The 22779-nt window shown below is 37.3% G+C and overlaps 1 protein-coding gene and 1 non-coding gene across 2 annotated transcripts; one reads left to right on the forward strand and one right to left on the reverse strand.

The window, feature by feature from the left end:
• Positions 1-4140: 4140 nt before the first annotated feature.
• Positions 4141-4247, reverse strand: LOC117273860 (small nucleolar RNA R71). The gene has a single exon (XR_004503881.1). It is a non-coding gene; the product is annotated as a small nucleolar RNA R71 (small nucleolar RNA).
• A 5271-nt stretch (positions 4248-9518) lies between these two features.
• LOC138904985 (uncharacterized) lies at positions 9519-9854 on the forward strand. Its single transcript, XM_070193479.1, has one exon. It carries the CDS (start codon positions 9519-9521, stop codon positions 9852-9854), a length of 336 nt encoding a protein of 111 aa, XP_070049580.1.
• The last annotated feature ends 12925 nt before the right edge of the window (positions 9855-22779 follow it).

The following is a 22779-nucleotide window of genomic DNA, read 5'->3' on the forward strand; positions in this document are numbered from 1 at the left end:
TGTAAACTTTAGGGACACACGATATTGTTCTATGGAAGCGGGCGGTTTAGAAGTTCAGCCCAATTTTTTTGGTGTTGTAGGGGAGGTTTTGATATCCGGTAGGAATAATAAAATAAAAAAAGTCCAGGTTGGTTGGTGAGCCTAGTGATAGGAGACTATCTAGCTTGGTTCGGAGAGCACTTGTTGGGTTAAATATTTATTTGTTGCTAAATATTACGGCCTAAATGCTAAACTATTGACCCTACTTGAGAGACGATTGGAGGCTGGGGAAAGGGCACTCTTGAAGAAGGGCCTGCCATACGTAGGGGTGAAAAGAGCTCCTTCTCTTATAGGAGAGGCGCTATTGAATGAAAAAGAAAGTCTTCAAGAAGTGAGAGAAGGAATCATAAAAGAAATAGTTTCGTTTGTCATCATCTAAAAGAGAAATCATTTTCCACGTTAGACCGTGCTTGAGGGCCGTGTGTAGGATTTGGCTTGGGAAAAACCCGTGGATGAGCGAGAATATACGAATATTTTTGTTAGATGGTTTCCCCTTACAGTCTTTAAGTTTAATTTTTCAATCTACAACTTTAGGATATTGTATCATGAATTTCAGTTTTTAGTTCAAAACTTCAAGACACTATGTCATGAATTTTAGTTTTTCAGTTCATACTTATATATCAAATTTCTGGCTTGTATATCTCGTTTATGCAGAATTATAAAAGCAACAATCTGAAAATGAAAGCTTTGTTGTTGGTTGTGATGAAAGGGGTACAACTTTCATCTATGAAAGTATATACTACTGAAAATGTGTCAATTTGTGAATCACTAATGGAAGGGAATGAATTATTTGGCAGAAAATATTATGTGTAATGGAAAAGAAGTAAGAGATTTTCAGAAGATGGAGGACCATTTGGTCACGTTCCGGAGCGCGGTGGCCAAGACCCAGATTGATTACTTACTCTTGATTATGGACTTGGAGATTAAGAGGGAGAAGAAGAAAAGAGTGGTGTTTGGTCAACCTAAAATCAAGTGGGGAGCCTTGAGTGAGGACAAAGCTTAGGAATTGGGAGAGACATTGTTAGATATGGGGCTTGGAGGAGTTGTAGGGACGCGAGTAGTATGTGGATCTCGACAGCGAACTGCATTAAGGAAGTTGCTAGAGCGGTGTTAGGGGTCACGAAGGGTTTCTCCAGAGGCCACAAAGGTGACTGGTGGTGGAATGGAGAGGTCCAGGGTAAAGTAGAAGCCAAGAAGGCGGCGTATATAAAGCTAGTGAAGAACGCTGACGAGGAGAGATGAGGACGCTTAGGGAGTGTTACAAGAAGGCTAAGAAAGAGGCGAAGTGCTAGGTCATGGCGGCTAAGAACGCAGCATTTGAACGCCTGTATGCGGAACTTGGGGGCAGAGGCGGTGACAAGAGACTATTCAGGTTAGCCAAGGTTTGGGAAAGGAAGGTTCGGGATATAGACCAAGTGAGGTGCATCAAAGATGAGGATGGAAAGGTATTGGTGGAAGAGGCGTGCATTAGGCGCAAGTGGCAGTCATACTTCCACAAACTCTAGAAAGAGGATGGGGACAGGAACATTGTGCTTGGCGAGTTGGGAAACTCAGAGAACCGACATGATTTTAGGTTTTGTAAGCGTATTAAGGTTGAGGAGGTAATGCGGAAGATGAGTAGAGGCAGGGCGACTTGGCCAGACGAAATCCCGGTAGAATTATGGAAGGTTGTGGGACGGGTAGGCTTGGAGTAGCTTACTGGACTGTTTAATATCATTTTTAGGACTAAAAAGATGCTTGAAGAATGGATGTGGAGTTTGATGGTCCCGTTGTACAAGAACAAGGGTGATAACTAAAATTATAACAACTACAGGGGTGATGATAGGCTATAATTCCGTATTTTAGTCGCTTATTGCACTCTAATTTACTGCACTTTAATTGAGTTGGAGTTTTAATCGCTAGTGTTTTGCACAAATTGTGTATTTTATGCCTTGTAGGAGTGATTTCGATCTATGTAAATGTTATGGAACGAATTTATGCTATTTTGGAGCTTTGAAGTCTAAGTAAAAGCCCAAGGATTAAGTTGGGATCGTGTTCGAGGATCAACGGATGATAGTGCACTTTAAGAACGAAACGAAGAATCGAGCGAGCATATTGCGCCTTGTCCATTAAAATGCACATAACTTTTAGCTCAAAAATCCGTTTGGGCTCCACAATATAACGTTGGAAATCTATTTAAAAGAGCTACAATTTTCATGTTTTACACTTTCCCAAATTCCTAACTTATACCACCCATGTATGCGACCAAATACGCGATCGCGCATTGGGCGCGCACTTGGGGCAGAACGGTGTGCAAAATGAGCGACCAAGTCCCCAGGTGCGCGACCGCACATGTCCTGTCCGAGAAGAGTCCTATTTTGCTAAGAAAAGAGTAGTTTCATCCGTTTTTGTTTTGGGGGCGGATTAAATACCCCAAAACACCATTTTAGAACTACTTTTGATATACTTTAGACCTAAGGAAGCTAAGGAGAAGAGTGAGAAGAAAGAGCACAAGGATTTCACCCTTGCTTCCTCACTCAAGATCCGGTTTTGGATTGTATTTATGTTTTTCTCTACTTTTATTTCATTTGCGAAGAACTTCTCCATGTTTATGGAGTAAAACCTTTTGAGTTTTGATGGATTTGGTGTATTGATGGTTGTTTGTGGATTATAACTCTTGTTTTATGTATTTGAATCATTTTTGGAAGATTTAATTGTATATCTATGTTCACTTGTTCTTGTAATCGAGAGAGGCATAACTTGTGATATATTTACACTATATTGTTGGTTGAGTTCATAGATTCTTCTAAGTAATCGAAAGAGGCTAGTTGAATCCTTGAATAAACCTAGTTAGGAGGATAATCGAAAGAGATTCTCCTAAAGACCAATCCATTACGAATTCTTGCATATCTTCACCGAGCTTAAATTGGTTCATATTGTAAGGTTGAGACTTAATCGAGAGAGGAGTTTCTACTAAATATTTGTGCTGATAATTAAGTGGATTCGAGAGACTCACTTGAACATTAAAAGTGAATTATCTAGAGTTAGGTCCCGAACAATTATCTTGCACTTATCCTATCAACCCATATTTTCTCCCATTGATAACTTCCTTACTTACCTTTGTTGCGATTATCATTAGTCAATAGTTGTAGATTTTAGATTATTAATTATATAAATCTCAATTGTTGATCCTCCTGGATAGAAATCTAGCTACAAACTATGATAATACTGTTTAAATCCAATCCATGTGGATACAATATTTTACTATACTATCTTTGACTAGCGAGCACATTTTGAGTGTGTGTTTTGAGCTCGTCAAATTTTGGCGCCGTTGCCGGGGATTGACAATTAATAGTGTTGGAAATAGTTTATGATACTAATTCAGGATTTTTTTTTTTTTACTTTTATTTTTGTTCTTCACGGGTTTCTCCTCCGTGTGGAGGCAACATGTTAAGTTTGTGGTGTATGGCACTATCTTCTTGTTGAGAAGTAATACCCTACAAATCGGAATTGGAAAAACACCCGCGACAACTGAGGAAGGAGAAAGAGTTTATCGTAAGGTTCTTGGAGCAACATTCAACCCAAGAACACATGGCTAATAACAATAACAATAAGGTAGAGGCAACTGCAACGATAGCTGTTGAGGCAGCCCATAGAGCTGCTGAGGAAACTGTCGAAGACAATAGGAGTCGAAGATTCAATCTAAATCGACCCTTGATTGAAGACCAGTTCGAGAATGCCCTACCAAGGCCTGGTAAAGCATTGGGTGACTATGACAGACCACTCTACAATCAAGGATTGTCAAGTGTTAGACCACCTCCAATTGCAGCCAATAATTTCAAGTTGAAGCAAGGTTTGCTTTAAACCATTCAAAGCAGCTGCGTTTTCCGAGGGAAGATGAACGAAGATCCAAACACGCATCTGATGGACTTTGAGGAGATTATGAACACTTTTCAATATAATGGGGTGTCACAAGATGCAATGTATTTAAGGGCATTCTCCTTTTCACTTAAAGATGATACAGAGCAGTGGCTTCGAAGCTTGCCAAATGGATCAATTAGAACATGGGAGGAAATGACCAAAAATATTCTTGATAAATATTTCTCCTCAGCCATGACGGGCAAGTTTAGAAGAGAAATCCATAACTTCTGCCAGAAAGAGAATGAAACTGTTTTTGAAGCATGTGAGAGGTTTAAGGAGATAGTTAGAAGGTGTCAACATAGCGGAATTGAACTTTGAATGCAACTCCAGGATTTTTGGGATGGATTGACACCGGCCTCACGTAAAACTTTGAGTAATGCAGTTAGAGGCCCTTTTTATGGAGAAGACTCCAGATGAGATAGTTACAATTCTTGAGGAATTATCCGAAAATGCTAATCAGTGGCCCTCTGAGAGTATGGAAAGAAGAAAAACAACTGGTGTTCACCAAGTTGATGTTACTACATCTGCACAAGTACAACTTGATGCTATGGATAAAGAAATACGGAAGATACGGTAGCTTCGATGCAAAATATACACCACGCAGCTTGTGATATATGTGGAAGGGGACACCCCAGCCATGAGTGTCAAGCCTCAACTGAAGAAGTGAATGTTGTAGGAAACTATAATGCATTGGGTCAGAGGCACCCCGACTTTTCATGGAGTTCACCTGGGGGATACTGTAAATGCATGGCAACAAAACAACCCTATATTCCAAGAGCAAGGAGCTACAACTTTTCTAAATCAGCAGAGGCAGCAGTATTACTCTCCACAGTCGAATTAATCTAGCATGGAAGATCTTATGAAGACCTTCATTATCAAGACAGATGAGAGGCTTGATGCCCATGATGCAACTATCAAAGAATTGAGTACATCTTTTCGAAGACTGGAAAACAGGTTGGGCACTTAGCTACTCTAATGTTGGAGAGAGCCCCAGGAACACTTCCAACTGATACTGAGATAAATCCAAAAGGAACAGTGATGGCTGTAACTCTGAGAAGTAGGCAAGTGTTGAAAGATCCCACCCCAATCCAAAATGAGGTAAACTTTGAAAAAGAAAGCGAGAAGCAGTTGAAGGGTGATGTTGATAAAAAGAATAAAGGCCCGATGAAAACTGAGAAAAAGAAGGAAGAAAAATCAAGAAGGGCAGAACATGATGAGAGCAAGCATATGTCTGCGCTGCCTTTTCCCCAAAAGCTGAGTCGAGAAAAGCTGGACAAGCAGTTTGAGAGATTTCTAAATGTGCTGAAACAGGTTCATGTAAACCTACCATTCACAGAAGTGCTCTCACAAATGTCGGCTTATCCAAGTTCTTGAAGGAAATTCTGACAAAGAAGAGGAAAATAGAAGAGACCTCAGTGGTCAAGCTCACAGAGAATTGCAGTGGAATATTGCAAAACAAACTCCCACAAAAAGTGTGGAGATCCAAGGAGTTTTACCATACCTTACTCTTTAGGCACTACTAATTTTGATAAGTCTCTATGTGATTCTGGTGTCTCAATTAATTTAATACCTCTACCTATTTACAGGAAGCTGGATAAGGATATTGGAGAGATAAGGTCTACACCAATATCTTTGCAGCTGGCAGACCAAACGACTCTAATACCCGAGGGAATAGTTGAAGATGTCTTAGTTCGAGTAGATAAGTTTGTATTTCCTGTGGATTTCATAATGGTTAATATGGAAGAGAATAAGGAGGTCCCCCTCATCCTAGGAAGATCATTCCTAGCAACGGGTAGAGCAATATTAGATATACATGAAAGAAAACGCATGCTTAGAGTGGGCGAGGAGACTGTAATTTTTGAGATGGATGTAGAAACGGGGGTAAAAAGAGATAAGCTAGCTGCTAGTGTTGTGTGGGAAGTGAAGGGCGAGAAAGAGTAGACTGCAGCGAGCGAAAAAGATAAGTGTGGGGTGTATCCAAGGAAGGACGAGAAGAAGTTGTCTGCATGGATATGTGCATTAGTTCGTGCGCGAGGAATGGGGCCCAACTTCGATTCAAACCCCGACTAGATGTTCAGGGAAGTTGTCCTTATCTCTTTCTTTTTATTTGTGTGTCATAGGGATATGACACAATTTAAAGCATGGGGTAGGGATATTAATATGTATAGAATGTACAAAAGTTTATGTGTGTTTTTGTAATTCATTTGATTGAAAATTTTAAAATTTTTTATTTTTCCCGACGATGGATGTCATTCGACAGGTATATATATATATATATATATATATATATATATATATATATATATATATATATATTTTAGGTAGTATAATAATTCCCCCTGGGTTTTTTTTGTGACGCGGTTCTTTTTCAAGGTTTTTTTTGAACCGAGTGTAGTTAGTTTTATTTTAGGAGTAGGAAACCTTGTGCTGTGATTTTAAATTAAAGCAATGTCTCTTGACTTCATTATGCCTTGAGAATAATTAGTGCTTTAGTTGTGACGTTTAGGCTTAATTTTTTTTACTCTTGTATAAGCACCTTAAACTGTTCGATCTTAACTTTGCTTAACTACTTTGATTAGAGTGTCTTTATGAATCCGATCCTGAGTGAGTTATGTGCCATGTGTGTGTGAGGTTTCGTATATTCTGTGCATTGCATTTGATGTCTAGAACTTTCCCCGTGTGTCTGCAAAATCAAATAGTAGTTTGTTCAGTCTTGGAAGTGATATAGGCATTTCTTTGTTGAGCCAGCTATATAGTTTACCCACCAAATTATTATGTATCGTAGTTAACCCCGTTGAGCCTGTAATCCTGTTTCTTTGGCAATCACATTATAAGCCTTATCCTCTTGTTTGAATTGACCATCTATTTGAACCATTTACCTCTCGTGAGCACTTGAAATTGGTATGAACTTTGTAAAAGTTGAAGTGTGGGGTGGTTGGTTTGGCTTTTGAGTGGAACTATTGAAATAAGGAGAAAGGTGCATTGTTGTGAAAAAGTATGAGCCACTTGAATCGAAAAAGAAAATGAAGAAAAAAATAGTTTATATTCATTGATAGTGGTAAATCTTGATGTATTTGTGCTTAAAGAAGTTGGGAGTTGACATATACGGATGTGAAGGTGGATTCATGGTTTGACATAAGTGTGGGGGTTTAAAGGTCAAGTATATGTATTAAAAGTACTTAGGGAGGTGTAGTTACTCTTATATCTAAATGTATCCTACCTGTCCCACAACCTACATTACAACCAATTAAAGTTCTACTTGATCCTTGACTGAATAAGCTCGATTAGTAGAGTAGTACACTATGGGCAAGCCTGTGGTGCATCTTTTGGGGCATATGAATATTGTTTCTGAGAGTGAGTGAATTCTTTCTATATTGAGTTCCTAATTATTTTTAACTTTTATTGTGTGTGGAACTACTCTCTATTGTTGGGTGAGGGCACTTGATTCATGAAGGAAAGGTATTGTCATTAACCTCTGTGTTAGAGTAAGTGAGCGAGTTGTGAAAAATACGTGGTGTTGTTGTGTCACATCTTGAGGCTAGAATGTTACACTATTGTGCTTAGTCTATTTTAAATATTCTTGGTATGATGAGTTATGAGAGTTGTTTAAAAATGACATGTCTATGTGAAGTGTAGTTTGATTGCTCAAGGACGAGCAATGGTTTAAGTGTAGGGTGTTGATAGTAGGCTATAATTCCGTATTTTAGTCGCTTATTGCACTCTAATTTACTGCACTTTAATTGAGTTGGAGTTTTAATCGCTAGTGTTTTGCACAAATTGTGTATTTTATGCCTTGTAGGAGTGATTTCGATCTATGTAAATGTTATGGAACAAATTTATGCTATTTTGGAGCTTTGAAGTCTAAGTAAAAGCCCAAGGATTAAGTTGGGATCGTGTTCGAGGATCAACAGATGATAGTGCACTTTAAGAACGAAACGAAGAATCGAGCGAGCATATTGCGCCTTGTCCATTAAAATGCACATAACTTTTAGCTCAAAAATCCGTTTGGGCTCCACAATATAACGTTGGAAATCTATTTAAAAGAGCTACAATTTTCATGTTTTACACTTTCCCAAATTCCTAACTTATACCACCCATGTATGCAACCAAATACGCGATCGCGCATTGGGCGCGCACTTGGGGCAGAACGGTGTGCAAAATGAGCGACCAAGTCCCCAGGTGCGCGACCGCACATGTCCTGTCCGAGAAGAGTCCTATTTTACTAAGAAAAGAGTAGTTTCATCCGTTTTTGTTTTGGGGGCGGATTAAATACCCCAAAACACCATTTTAGAACTACTTTTGATATACTTTAGACCTAAGGAAGCTAAGGAGAAGAGTGAGAAGAAAGAGCACAAGGATTTCACCCTTTCTTCCTCACTCAAGATCCGGTTTTGGATTGTATTTATGTTTTCCTCTACTTTTATTTCATTTGTGAAGAACTTTTCCATGTTTATGGGGTAGAACCTTTTGGTTTTTGATGGATTTGGTGTATTGATGGTTGTTTGTGGATTATAACTCTTGTTTTATGTATTTGAATCATTTTCGGAAGATTTAATTGTGCATCTATGTTCACTTGTTCTTGTAATCGAGAGAGGCATAACTTGTGATATATTTGCACTATATTGTTAGTTGAGTTCATAGACTCTTCTAAGTAATCGAAAGATGCTAGTTGAATCCTTGATTAAACCTAGTTAGGAGGATAATCGAAAGAGGTTCTCCTAAAGACCAATCCATTACGAATTCTTGCATATCTTCACCGAGCTTAAATTGGTTCATATTGTGAGGTTGAGACTTAATCGAGAGAGGAGTTTCTACTAAACATTTGTGCTGATAATTAAGTGAATTCGAGAGACTCACTTGAATATTAGAAGTGAATTATCTAGAGTTAGATCCCGAACAATTATCTTGCACCTATCTTATCAACCCATATTTTCTCCCATTGATAAACTTCCTTTCTTACCTTTGTTGAGATTGTCATTAGTCAATAGTTGTAGATTTTAGATTATTAATTATATAAATCTCAACTGTTGATCCCCATGGATAGCAATCTAGCTACAAACTACGATAATACTATTTAAATTCAATCCATGTGGACACGATATTTTACTATACTATCTTTGACTAGCAAACTGAATTTAAGTGTGTTTTGCGCTTGTCAAGGGGTATTAAGCTATTAAGTCACACTATGAAAGTGTGGGAGAGGGTGGTGGAGAGGAGGGTGAGGAGGACTGGAGGAGTGTGTCTATTTCGGAGAATCAGTTCGGTTTCATGTATGGGTGTTCGACCACATAAGCCATTCATCTTGTGAGGAGGTTGTGGAGCATTACCGGGAGAGGAAGAGGGACCTGCATATAGTGTTCATCGATTTAGAAAAAAATTACGATAAAGTCCCAAGGGAGGTTCTATGGAGATGTCTGGAAGTTAGTGGTGTTCTGATAGCGTACATTAGGGTGATTAAAGATATGCACGATGGAGCGAAGACTCGGGTGAGGACTATGGGAGGAGACTCTGACTATTTTTCTGTGATGATGGGGTTACATTAGGGTTCGACTCTTATCCCATTTTTATTTGCACTGGCGATGGACGTGCTAACGCGCCACATTCAGGGGGAGGTTTCATGGTGTATGTTATTTGCAGATAACATAGTGCTAATCGATGAGATGCGTTGCGGGGTTAACGATCGACTGGAGATGTGGAGAAGGACCCTGGAGTCTAAAGGTTTCAAGTTGAGTAGGACAAAAAATGAATACTTGGAGTGCAAGTTCAGTGTGGGGATGCAGGAAATAGAAGTAGAGGTAAAGTTTGATACACAAGTCATCTCCAAGAGAGATAGTTTTAAATATCTTGGGTCTGTTATTCAGGGAAAATGGGAGATTGACGAGGATGTTACTCTCGTATTGAAGCGGGATGAATGAAATGGAGGCTTACGTCTGGTGTTTTGTGTGATAGGAATATGTCACAAAGACTTAAGGGCAAGTTCTACAAAGTGGTAGTGAGACCGACTATGTTGTATGGAGCCGAGTGTTGGCCAGTCAAGAAAGCTCATGTCCAAAAGATGAAAGTAGTAGAGATGAGGATATTGAGATGGATGTTTGGGCATACCGGAAAAGACCAGATTAAGAATGAAGTTATTAGAGACAAGGTGGGTGTGGCCCCAGTGGAAGATAAGCTGTGGGAATCGAGGCTGAGATGGTTCGGGCATATGAAGAGGAGAGACACCGATGCTCCGGTGAGGAGATGCGAGAGGTTGACCATATCGGGGTATATGAGAGGTAGATGGATGCCTAGAAAGTACTGGGGAGAGGTGATAAGGCAGGACATAGCACTACTTCAGCTTACCGAGGCATGACCCTCTATAGAGAGGTGTGGAAGTCGAGGATTAGGGTTGTGGGTTGATAGGTAGTCGAGAGTCTCTTCTAGTCGTACTAGTAGTACTAGTCTTGTATTCTCTTATTCCGAGTTCCTTGTTGTTAGACGATGTGAAATTATTGCCGGTAGTTTTCCCACTTCTCTTGTAGCTTCGTATTCCTAGTTCTTTTGCTATTACAGGTTGTGCTATTTGTTCCTGTTATCTTATTTCCTTGTCATTGTTACTATTTGTTTATTGTGTCTTTTTCACTGTTCTTGAGCCGATGATCTATCAGAAATAGCCTCTCTTCCTTCATAAGGTAGGGGTAAGATTTGCGTATACATTACCCTCCCTGGACCTCACTGTGTGGGATTACACTTAGTTTGTTGTCGTTGTTGTTGTTGTTGGAAAAGAAGTAAGAGATGTGAAATAAGAAGAAGACATAGAGCTCGTTTGAACTGGCTTAAAATAAGTGGCTTTTAAGTTAATTGCTTAAAAGTACTTTATAAGTGCTGGAACTTATTTTATAAATAAGGAGTTACGTGTTTGGATAAAAGTGTTGAAACTGAAAAAAGGCTGATGAAGTGTTTGGTAAAGAAGTGCTCGTAAGCACTTTTTCTTGTTAAAATGACTGAAATATCCTTAAAGTTGTTAACATTATAAAGAATATGATTACTATAATATTATATTTTCCGTTCATAACTTCAAACAGATGATTATTTCATTTTTGTCTTGTGTGTTTGCTATTTTTTTATGGATTGGTAAATGGGAAGACAAATGAGCTATTGAGCCAATTATTTGTAAAAAGTTTCCTCTTTCTCATTCCAATAAATCGACCCTTTATTTAAACTAATAAATCGACCACCCAAAAGTAAAAAATTTAAAAACAGTTCGCAACTAATTCATCTGCCCTTTAATTTTTTTCCCACTTAGATTGATAAAAGTTGTTCGAATATGTAAAAGTGTTTTACTGAAAAATATGAGGGGTGCGTAAAGAAAGAAATGAAAGAAAAAGAAAAAGAGGGGAAAATAATGAATGAAAGTGTAAAGAAAGAAATGAAAGGAAAAGAGAGGAAAGTTATGGAAGAAGATGAAGAAGAAAGCAGAGGCTGCTGCAACAAGAATTGAGAAAAGAAAAAGATAGTATGTTGTAGGGTTTTCTACTGAGGATTAATTTCGGGATTAAGAAAAATTATAAGGAATAAGAATGTAATATATTTGGTCGAAGCAATATAGTTTTAAGCCAATTTCGAAATTCCAACTTACTGGTTTTGACTTTTTTTAAGCAGATTTTAATTTTTTTAAGCCCTTTTTTGGTTGCCAGACACTTTCACAAATTAAAAAATGCTTAAACGAGATACGGCCTTCTTAAGTGGCTGGCGAAACTTTAAATAATTTGAATCCTAGTTGGCTAAACTCCCTCCGTGCACTTCGGCGGGAGGTCTAATACTTTACGTTTGTATAAAAGGCTATGATAAATGTTCACTTTTATCCTATGAAATTATTTTCGAAAAATAGTCATTTCTCGCTGAGAATATGTAAATTTACTCACATCTTTATGTTAAAAAGATTATATCGTTCTTGCAATAAATTGGGTTGCATAGTGTAGACAATAAATTGCGTCGAGAAAATAAAATCAAGATCGAAAAATATTGCAACTATCGTAGTATTTTATTTCAAATATTTGAGTGTTACAATCTCTATGAATCCTCTGATTCTTCTTTTCAATAGTAAATAAAAGAGCCTCCGAGCTTAGTCTTGAATTTTATTTTATTTTAATCCAAGTGCTTGAAGCTTGATCTTGATCTTGACGTACTTTTAATCCAAGGGCTTGCAGCTTGATCTTGAATCTTCGTCTTGATCTTTTAATCCTTAGAATACTTGAATGCTTGTAGCTTTTAGAGAAATCTGCGGCATTTGATCCACGAGCTCTCTCTTGCTTTTTGTTATAACTTCTAATTTTTTCTGGGTTATGAAGACCCCTATTTATAGTTATAGGAGGGAAGAGTTATGATAAGAACAAACTCTTTCCGACCAATCAAATTGAAGTGTGACAAGGCCACATTTGATTGGCCAGACCATGTCACTTGCACTTGTGGCGCGATTTCATTGGCCTTTTATTGTGACTTGGCATGCCTTATCATTTTGACACGTGTCATGATCCTATTGGCTCTTCCGCTTGACTTGGCGTGCCATGTCATATGACACGTGACACCGAACTAGGCCTCTAAGAAGATGACATCTTGGACTTAATGAAGTGGGCTCATCACTTTAGCCCAATGAATTAAGACTTATTTATTTAATCTATATATATTAGACTTATATAATTAATTCAATTATATTAGCCCATAATATTTATTTGGACCAATATATCATGAATTTAAAATATAATCCAAACTATTTTATGAATTTAATTTTAATAAAATTTATATCCCTACAAATACCCCATACTTTAAAACTTGTCGGGCTGTAGATTTGTTGCATTTCCAAGACGAGGCTTGAAGTATAATATCTCTCTTTCCAAGATCCCTCTTTTTTTGGTCCATGCACTACTTCAGAGTAATTATTCCCAAGAGTAGTGTGACATAACTTTGTCAAGTAAGCTTGCACGAGTATCCTTGCTTATTCATGGGGATATACTGTCAAAAGAACCATTTAAGAGTTTCTTGGACCTCCTTAGCTATATTTTTTTTAACCAAGAAGAGATCTTCTTTCTCAAATGTCTTGACATTTTTCATTCAAAAAAAAAATGACATACAATATTAAGTACTCCATTCGTGTGAATACCATGAGGTATTTAATCATGGAGTGATTTTTCATGTGAAAAATTTAATGACCACGAACAAAGTGGAGTACTACTTTCCATGTAGTCACGTGGGCCTCCACAAATTCTTTGACCATTTTGACTTAAATAAGGACTTGTGATACCTTTTCATCCTTTCAATTGAACTAGGATACCTAATCCTTCTTGGACTCCTATAACTGACACAATTTGTATCACATTAGGACTTAAAGTACCTCCACTATTTATTTATAAATAGGGATCCGGTAGAAGACTTATAGCCCAGAAACGGTGTTACAAGAGGGTTTGAATCTGCCTTTGACGCTTGGAAGAGTTGAAGGCAATTCCTTCTTCTTTTCTTTTCAATTTTTGTCACCCTTTTACGGCCAATATATCTTGTGGTATAAAATTGATATCTTGCTGTAGAAAAGTCCAAATTACGGTCTGTTTGATTCTATAGAAGCTAGACTTTTAGTTCTAGAACATATCCGAAATTTAGAATTAGAATCTTTGCGGATCATCCTAGGTGAGTTTTCGAATTAGCCTTAATTTCTGTCATGCTGGTATTTTCAGATTTGTGTGACTTTACCAAAAGTGTATGTCTTGATGTAGGAACCTCGGAATTGCAAACCGTTTGATTTATCAGAAATTAGACTTCAAGATCTACAATATATCCTAAATTCTGAATTAAAAACTTTCAGGATCATTCTAGATGATTTTTTAAAGTCGGCTCTACATTCTAAAGCACTAACAATTTCAGATTATCACGGCTTCACCGAAACCTTTGTATCTCGATGTTGGAATGTCGGAATTGAAAACCGTTTTAATTGCTAGAATCTAGACTCAGAGTGCTTCGTTCTCACCAAAAATCATGGCCTAAATCATGCCCGATTATTCTAGGAAATACTTTGAACTCAATTTTTAAATCTGGCACGCCTTGGTAGGTAACTATCTTTCTTGTACTTGTATATATTTTTTTTGCTGCCTTCTTTTTTGTTGTTGTAGGCAATGGATATATCTTCGTCAATAAGGTTAGATGCACATAGAAGGAAAGATTAGTGACGAAAAAATAGAAGGATAAATCTCCAACATCATATGGGAGGACAAGTCCATGACGGTATATGGAAGGACAAATCAATTACAACATATAGAAGCATCAAATTTATGACAACCTATAGAAGTATCTCTCAAACAGGAAGTCCTCACAGTTGAATTTCCAAGTCGATCAAAGACAGAAGGCTTGTTAGAAGCGGCAGATTCATCTTCTACAGTGATATAATTGTTGCTCGCCCTTCTTATGGAGATGCGCACTGGTGACGGTTGCTTGTATCCCAAACCTTCACGCGGTTATCTCGTCGCAACTTTTGATGATAGTTTCCCTAACTTTGACGGCTCATTGGGATTGTACCCAGCTTTTGCAAATAGCCTGTAAGCATTAGGATCAAAACCTTCATTTGTTCGCTTTGTAGGGAGTGCCACATTCTGCAAACGATTTTGGGTTACAAACCCTGCAAATGGCTTTGAGGATAACTTTACTGTCTCAATTCGTTTTACCAGAAGAGTTAACTTTAGCATGTTAATTTGGAGATTAGATGATTCGCCTTCATCTTTATTTCTTTTAGGGACATATTGGAGTGCATGACTTACTTTCTTGCCATAAGACGCAATATCCCCTCTACGAGATTTATTCGCGTTGGGTTGTACCTCCTCAGTAACAGCTTTGGCTCTACGAGCAATCACCTCAAATATTTTAGCTGTGGGCTCGTCATTCTTGCTTTTCATGCCATCATCAGCTTTTAGCTCCTTCACAATGCGATTCTTCAAGTAAAACTTTGCATCGGCGAAGTGTGACCCAGCCTCGATGAATGGCACATCATCAACAACTATCTTCTTCTCGACTTCACCCTCGTAATACTTCAAATGTTGATGGTAGGTAGATGGAACCACTTTATTCTCATGTATCCAAGGTCTTCCGAACAAGACGTTGTATGAATTCTTTGCATCGATCACATGCAGCCATGCACTTGATTGCATATCTTCAATGGTGATTCCCAACCTGATTGCACCTATGGCTCTTTGCCCCCCTGGTTGAATCTTTGGATAATCACATCACTTTTTGAGAGTTCGTTCATGGGAATACCAAGTTCTTTCACAGTGCGAATTGGCAAAATGTTCACTGAGGATCCTTTATCAACCAAAATTCGATTTACCCTTTCATCACGCATATAGCCAACCAGGTACAATGGGCGGTTATGAAGAGTGTCACCTAGCAGAAGATCGTCATTTATGAACGTGACTTTTTCCTCACAAGCATTAACTTCTTGAGGAGTGGACTCGATGAGCTTTTCTGAAGATGTTGCCAACGACAGGTCATCACTCTTTTCTTTCCCTTCGTCAGCATGGCAACAAGAGGTATCGATACCCCCATGGAAAATCTTCATGCGGAACCAACTTGGTAAAAACTCCTCCAAGGTCACTGGATTTCGTGGCTTTTGAGAGTGGTGCACCTCTACTTTTGCTTTTTTTAAGTTCTTAACCGGATTCCATCTCCTTGGTCTTTTTACCATCATTTTCCTTGTTGGTTGTTCTACTGATTCTTTTCGTGGGCTCCTTCTATGGTGCCTACGACGAGTCACCAACGTCCAACCTTCATCATCATCAGGTTGATTGACTTCAGCTTTGTCGTTCTCCAGTAATTCTTTATCTTTACTTTCTTTAAAACCACATAATTCATCCGGACTGAATGAGCCAAAGGTGATAGAGACTTGGTTTGCGCTTGCTTTCTCATCTTCAAGCACGATCTTCTTTTCGCGAGCCAAGTCCATAACTTTGTCCTTGAAGACAAAGCACTTCTCCAGAGGATGGCTTAAAAGTCGATGGTATTTGCAGTAATTCGGGTCATTTATTTTCCCAGCTTCATTTAGTCGCTTCATCTCCGGAAGCTCAATGAGATTTAACTTAAGGAGTTCTTCAAAAATAGCTGGCACATCAGAATCCAGAAATGGGTACTCTTTTGTCATGACCCGAAATTTTCCACCGACGGGACCGTGATGGCGCCTAACATTTCACTTGCCAGGCAAGCCAACGTTAGAGAATCATTAAACCAATTCCTTATTTCCATTCAGTAAATAACAATAATTAACTAAGATGAAATATAATAAGTGCGAAATATCATAAAATTGTATTAATTACTACCACCCGGATCTAGAGTCACAATTCACGAGTATTCTAGAATTTACTACAAGTAATAGTCCAAAAAAAAATACAACTGTCTGAATGAAAGAAACAGTAGAACAGAAAAGATAGACGGGGACTTCAAGGTCTGTGAACGCCGACAGATCTACATTGAGTATCCGGACAACGGACCAATAGAAAAATCTCGATCAACCCGAGCCGGTATCAAAATCTGCACAGAAAGTGCAGAGTGCAATATCAGTACAACCGACCCCATGTACTGGTAAGTGTCGAGCCTAACCTCGACGAAGTAGTGACGAGGCTAAGGCAATGCACCTACAAATCAACCTGTACAATTTAACAATGTATATGCCAATAACAGAAATGAAGAACTAAACAGGAAATGTCGGGAGGGGAACATACTGAGGGGAATATATAATTAGTTTTGAAATCCGACCTCAAATTAAGGTCTAAATTCTCAAATTTCCAAAATCCCTAGTTTCTATCCTAACCCCTAATTCCACAATGAAAACTCTAGATATTTGGTTGAATTCTTGTAAAATGAAGTAAAAGATTGAAAGAAACGAGTTAAGGAACACTTACCTATGATTTGGGGAAGAAAATGTCTTTGAAAAATTGCCTTAGGCCTCCTATCCTTTTGAAACGAGAAGAAAAATGGCTGGAGTCCGAATTAAATGAACTCACTGCCCAGCGACTTCGCACCTGCGGTGCTTTGGTCGCATCCGCACGTGCGGACAGGACGTGCGATTCTGCAAAAAAGGACTGGATCAACTGGGGCCGCACCTACGGATAGGGTTCCGCCTCTGCGGTCCCGCTCTTGTGGAGAGAAGAAAAATAACACCTAGAACTACGAATCGCCAAAATAATACCTAGAACTACGAATTTAGCACCAAATCAAATGAAATTCTCAAGAACACTTTAAAATTTCTATTTTATCAACTGGACGTCCGAATCACGTCAAATCAACTCCGTTTCTCACCAAATTTCACAGACAGGTCTTAAATATCATAATGAACCTGTACCGGACTCCGAAACTAAAATACGGACCCGGTACTAACAATGTCAAATATCAATCAATTATTAAAAATAATTAATTTTTAGACTTTTAATTTTCATCAAAAATTTATAACTTGAGCTAGGGACCTCCGAATTCGATTCCGGACATACGCACAGGTCCCATAATTCGATACGAACCTACTGGGACCGTCAAAATACGGATCCGGATCCGTTTACCAAAAATATTGACCGAAGTCAACTAAAATTAACTTTTAAGATAAAAAATCTTATTTTCATTAGTTTTCAATATAAAAACTTTCCGGAAACCTGCCGGACTGCGCACACAAATTGAGGAGGGTAAAAATGAGATTTTTAAGTCTTAAGAATGTAGATTCGAGTTCTAAAATATAAGATGACCTTTTGGGTCATCACATCTTTCTCTTGCATTTCTTTTAGAGTCAACTTTCCACTTGGCTTATCTTGAAAAGAAGTGGATTTCATACTCTACTTCTTGTTAACTTTCATCGTGAATTTTACAGGTGATGTGTTGACATTCATAGCTTCTTTGCTTTCAGGCTTGGGTACGAACTTGCTCCATTTTCTGACTTCTTGCTTGTCGTTCGCTTTGCGAGGTTCATAGATAGACAACCTTTCATTTCCAGCGGAGGCCATACTCAATTCCATGTCATGGGCAGGAGTTGCAAGTTCTTCAAATGTGCTAGGCTTGATACCTTGCAAGATATAGCGTAATCCCCAATGCATGCCTTGGATATACATCTCTATGCCAGAAGCTTCACTAAGCATGTCTTTACAGTTAAGGCTTGCGTTCTTCCAACGATTGATAAAGTCGATAATTGGTTCACCCTTTCGTTGACGAGTATCTGTGAGTTCCACCATGCTCACAGTGCGTCTTGTGCTATAAAAGCGATTAAGAAACTCTTGCTCTAGTTGATCCCAACTATCAATGGATCCCGCTTCGAGGTCTGTATACCAATCAAAAGCATTTCCTTTTAGCGAGCGGACAAACTGTTTGACAATGCAATCTCCATAAGTCCTAGCATTTTTGTATGTCTCAACGAAGGGCACCACATGTTGCTTTGGATTGCCTTTACCATCAAACTGTTGTAACTTTGGAGGTTGATAGCCAGCAGGCATCTTCAACATATCAATCCTTGCAGTGTGCGACTTTGCGTATGTAAGGCAGGACTTGGCAACAACTTCATATTTATTCTTAATAGTTCCTTCAATGAACTCCTTCAGTTGATCGATGGGAATCATCCCTTCAGATGAGACAGGGATAGCCTTAGCGGATGCTACTCGTGTCGGGGGAGAATCTATCTCTGGAACTTTTGGGAACTTGCTAGGTGCATGGGTGGATTCTTCTTCCATCAAGATTCCCACCATGTCTGTTAGCTTGTCAATTCTAGCATCTTGATTTTGCATGCATTTGGTCAAACCAGTGATTTCTTCCGTTAAGTTCGCCAACTGCTCTTCTACAAATGAAGTGTTTGTCATCATAGCTTGCATGATTGTTGTAGATAATGGGGAGTAGCATGGATTGTCACACAGATTGATTCTCGAATGTCTCACGCTACGCGGTGTAAGTGGGGATGATCCATCACTTGAAGCTTCATCATCTTCCTTCACAACCTAGTTCTTGGATTCGGAGAGGTCAAGCAGAGCAAGTATTTTCTTGATCTTTTCAGCAACATCGCTTCCTCCTTCGGGTATGTTTGTGGAAGATCTTGCTTCTTTTGAGGATGAAGATCCGAAAACAGGGGTTGATGCGGACGACACTTGGGATGCTTGTTGTCCTAACGAACTTGCTTTGCTCCTCGTAACTGGTCCAAAGCTTCCAAAGGTAACATCGAGGATGCTTTCCACATCAGCATAGAACCTGGAATTAGCAGCCTTGGTGGAAGTTGAACTGGAGTTGATTTTCTTTGAAGCCATTTCAATGTTCTTGAACTTTGGTGATTGAAAATAACTAATGACGTGGGCTTAATGAAGTGGGTTCATCACTTTAGCCCAATTAAATGGGCTAGCCCAATGGATTAAGATTTATTTATTTAATCCATATATATTAGACTTATATAACTAATTCAATTATATTAGCCCATAATATTTATTTGGACCAATATATCGTGAATTTAAAATATAATCCAAACTATTTTATGGATTTGATTTTAATAAAATTTGTATGCCTACACATAGCTTCGTATTTTAAAATCTTAAATTTAAATTATTAATTTTTTATAAAAGTACTAAAAGTTGCAATGTTTCCGATATCAACATAATACAATAATATATTTTAAAATATTAATCAAAATTTATATATTTTTAATCTCGAAAAGAGAAAAGTGTCATATAAATTCAAACAAAAAAGTAACTTTTTTTCCCTGAACAAACATATAAACTGCTTAATTAGGGACATTATGGGTGTGTTTGGTATGAAGGAAAATGTTTTGATTGAAAATGAGTGGTTTTATGACTTCCATTGTTTGGTTGGTGAGTGAAAAACTTTTTTCACAAAATATTTTCTAGTGTTTCCTGTGCTCTAACCTCCCCCCCCCCCCCCCCAAGTCCCATGTTTCTTGTGTTCTTCCCCCTCCCCTTCCAAATACTCAACGTTTTCAGAACTCTATTTTTCTTCAAGAATTTAATTATTCTTCTAAAAAATTCACACAAACCCAAAGTCACTAATGTGTTGCATTACTTTTTTACGTAAAAAATAACATTGCAATTTGTGCTCCACGACTAAAAAGAAAATACTCTTTTTTGGGTTTAAAAAAAGTACTCTTTCTACAACATGAAATAAAGTACTTATTTTGTTGAAATGGAAGAACTTTTTTTTCTGCATCATGAAAAGAAAATACCCATTTTGTTGAAATGAAAGAAAATATTTTTTCTACATCATGAAAAGAAAATATTTTTTTTGTTGAAATGAAAGAAAATACTTTTTCTACGTCATGAAAAGAAAATACTTTTTTTGTTGAATGAAAGAAAATACTTTTTTGTACATTATTTTGTTGAAAGGAAAGAAAATACTTTTTTTTACATCATGAAAAGAAAGTACTTTTTTTGTTAAAATAAAAAAAATACTTTTTTATATCATAAAAAGAAAATACTCATTTGTTGAAATGAAAAAAGTACACTATCTATAGCATGAAAAGAAAGAACTATTAATAATAGGTTGGTGGGGATGATAAATAGGATAGGAAAGGTTGAGAAAGAATTTCGGAAAATGTTTTCCCTTCTCTTGATAGAGAAAACATTTTCCTTCAATTGAAGGAAAATAAGTTCATGAGGAAAGTGTTTTTCAAAACATTTAAGCCAAACAAACATGGGAAAATGAAAAATATTTTCCGAAAATTATTTTCTTACATACCAAACACACCCTTATATGTCCAAAATATTGACTCCCAATCATCGTCATTTACAATTCAACTTGGAAACGGGCTCCATGAATTACCAAATAAGAAACAGAAAATTGAGGTAAGTTAATTAGGAGTAACCGAATTAATTAAAGTTTTAAGAATTTGTACAAAATCAACATGATCAAAAGTAAAAGCAAGTGCCACATATATAACGCTAGTATATATATAACTTCATTTGGAAAATGAAAATATATGGAAGAAATATGAGCATTTTTTATATGCTAAACCTACAAAAACTACTATGGGAAAAGCGACAAGAATATTAATAGAGAGATAAAACAATATTTCTTGTAATTAATTTCTTTCAGGTGTGTAACGGAGTCGATGAAATATCTTCGACTTGCCAGTAGAAAAGGAAATGACAAGGCTAGTTTTTGTTTTATACAAATTGAAAAGGAGGCTATAGTGATATTAATTCCAAAGTTTCTTTCCAAAGGTCTTCAAGTTTCAAAAATGTGAAGGCGGCTTTCAATGGAATAAGATATATTCATATCCACGTTAAAATATTCATATAGGAGCGTTCAAGTTTCAAAACTTTGAAGGTGGCTTCTATAGAGTAAGATCCATATCCACGTGAAAGTATTCATATAAGAGTCTTTTAGTTGAGTCATTCAGTTGCAGTTTCGTCCTTATGTATGTCAGAATTCAGCTAATTAACTCCTATAGTTGCTAATTTTGTAGCCAAATAAATTAGCAAAAAAGTTAAAGTCGCTAGTGGCCAGCTCCAATGATGCGCAAACAATGCGAAAATTAGAGGTATACGAATGAAACCGATAAATCGTACCAAATTGATAATTCGAGTCAAACCGAAAAAAAAATCCGACTATAGTTCGGTTTGACTTGGTTTGGTGTTGGAAAAAAAATGGTCATAATTGGTTTGGTTTGATTTTATCTAAAAAAGTCAAACCGCAACCAAACTAACTCGACATTATATATATAGAAGTCTTAAATGTGTATGATACATAAAAGTATTTATTGTAGTGTAATTTATAAATATTTCTTAAACTTTTTCATAATTTTATCTCCTTAACGTATTATTTCAAGTTTGAACTTATAATTTTTGAATGGGCAGAATAACCTAAATGGCACATATACTTATGCCACTTTGTCATCCCGGTCTCTGTATTCAATAAAATTTCATCCAGATACCTGAACTCAGTCAAAACATGTATTTTAAACCCCTCTGATCGTTGACTGAGTTTATGTATCATTCATTTTGCTGAGTCAGAAAAATGAGTGGTTACACGCTCTAAAAAGGAGAGCGGATATATTTATTTTGATTTAAAAATATTAAAAATAATAAATAATAACCGTAAAAAAGAAAAAGAGTAAATTAATTTCCCAACCCAAGTATCTCTACCCGTTTCCCAACCCTTCGGCCTTATTTCCCCCGTTTCTCCCTATCTTCTTCTCCCCCCTCTTTCCTATCGTAACCCCCCACCCCCTCTGCCGTTTGTGAATAGTTAGCAACAAAATCAATAGTATAAAAAGGAGAAGAATTTTCTTTTAGGGAAGCTAAATAAACAGATCTGTTAATGGGGTTAAAGTTTTTAAAGATATCAAAAATTTATGGCCAAATAATTTTCGTGTTCATTAGTCTATTGTGGTCATGGGTTTTCCAAAAGAATCTAGTGAGTGGAGAAATATGTGATGGAGTCCGCTAGTGATTATTTTTCAGCGATCTGGTTTTGTTTTGTGGTGGTCGGCAGTGAAATACTTTTAGCGATATAGTCCTTTGTTTTTTAGTGATGGTACGCTGCTCATTGGTTGTTGTCCCTTTTTATGTCTCTGTAAATTTTAAGATTACACTGGTAATCTGAATTTTACCTAAAATAGTGAGAGTAAGGAGATGAAGCACGATAATTTTTTTTATATCAAAATTGAAGAGTTTTATGTATATGAATTGGGGTTTAAGATTGTGCTCAGAAAGGAGGAAAGAGAGCAAAACGGTGAAGGCGACTCCGATTTTTTGGTTGTTTCCCGGTGATAAGGGTCGCCGACAACATAGGAAGATGGGGATGGATTTGAAATATTATTAAAAATTAATTTTTAAATAAATAAAGATGTGGCATTGATTTATC

Source organism: Nicotiana tomentosiformis, chromosome 2 (assembly GCF_000390325.3).
Source record: "Nicotiana tomentosiformis chromosome 2, ASM39032v3, whole genome shotgun sequence".
Classification (NCBI taxonomy): Eukaryota; Viridiplantae; Streptophyta; class Magnoliopsida; order Solanales; family Solanaceae; genus Nicotiana; species Nicotiana tomentosiformis.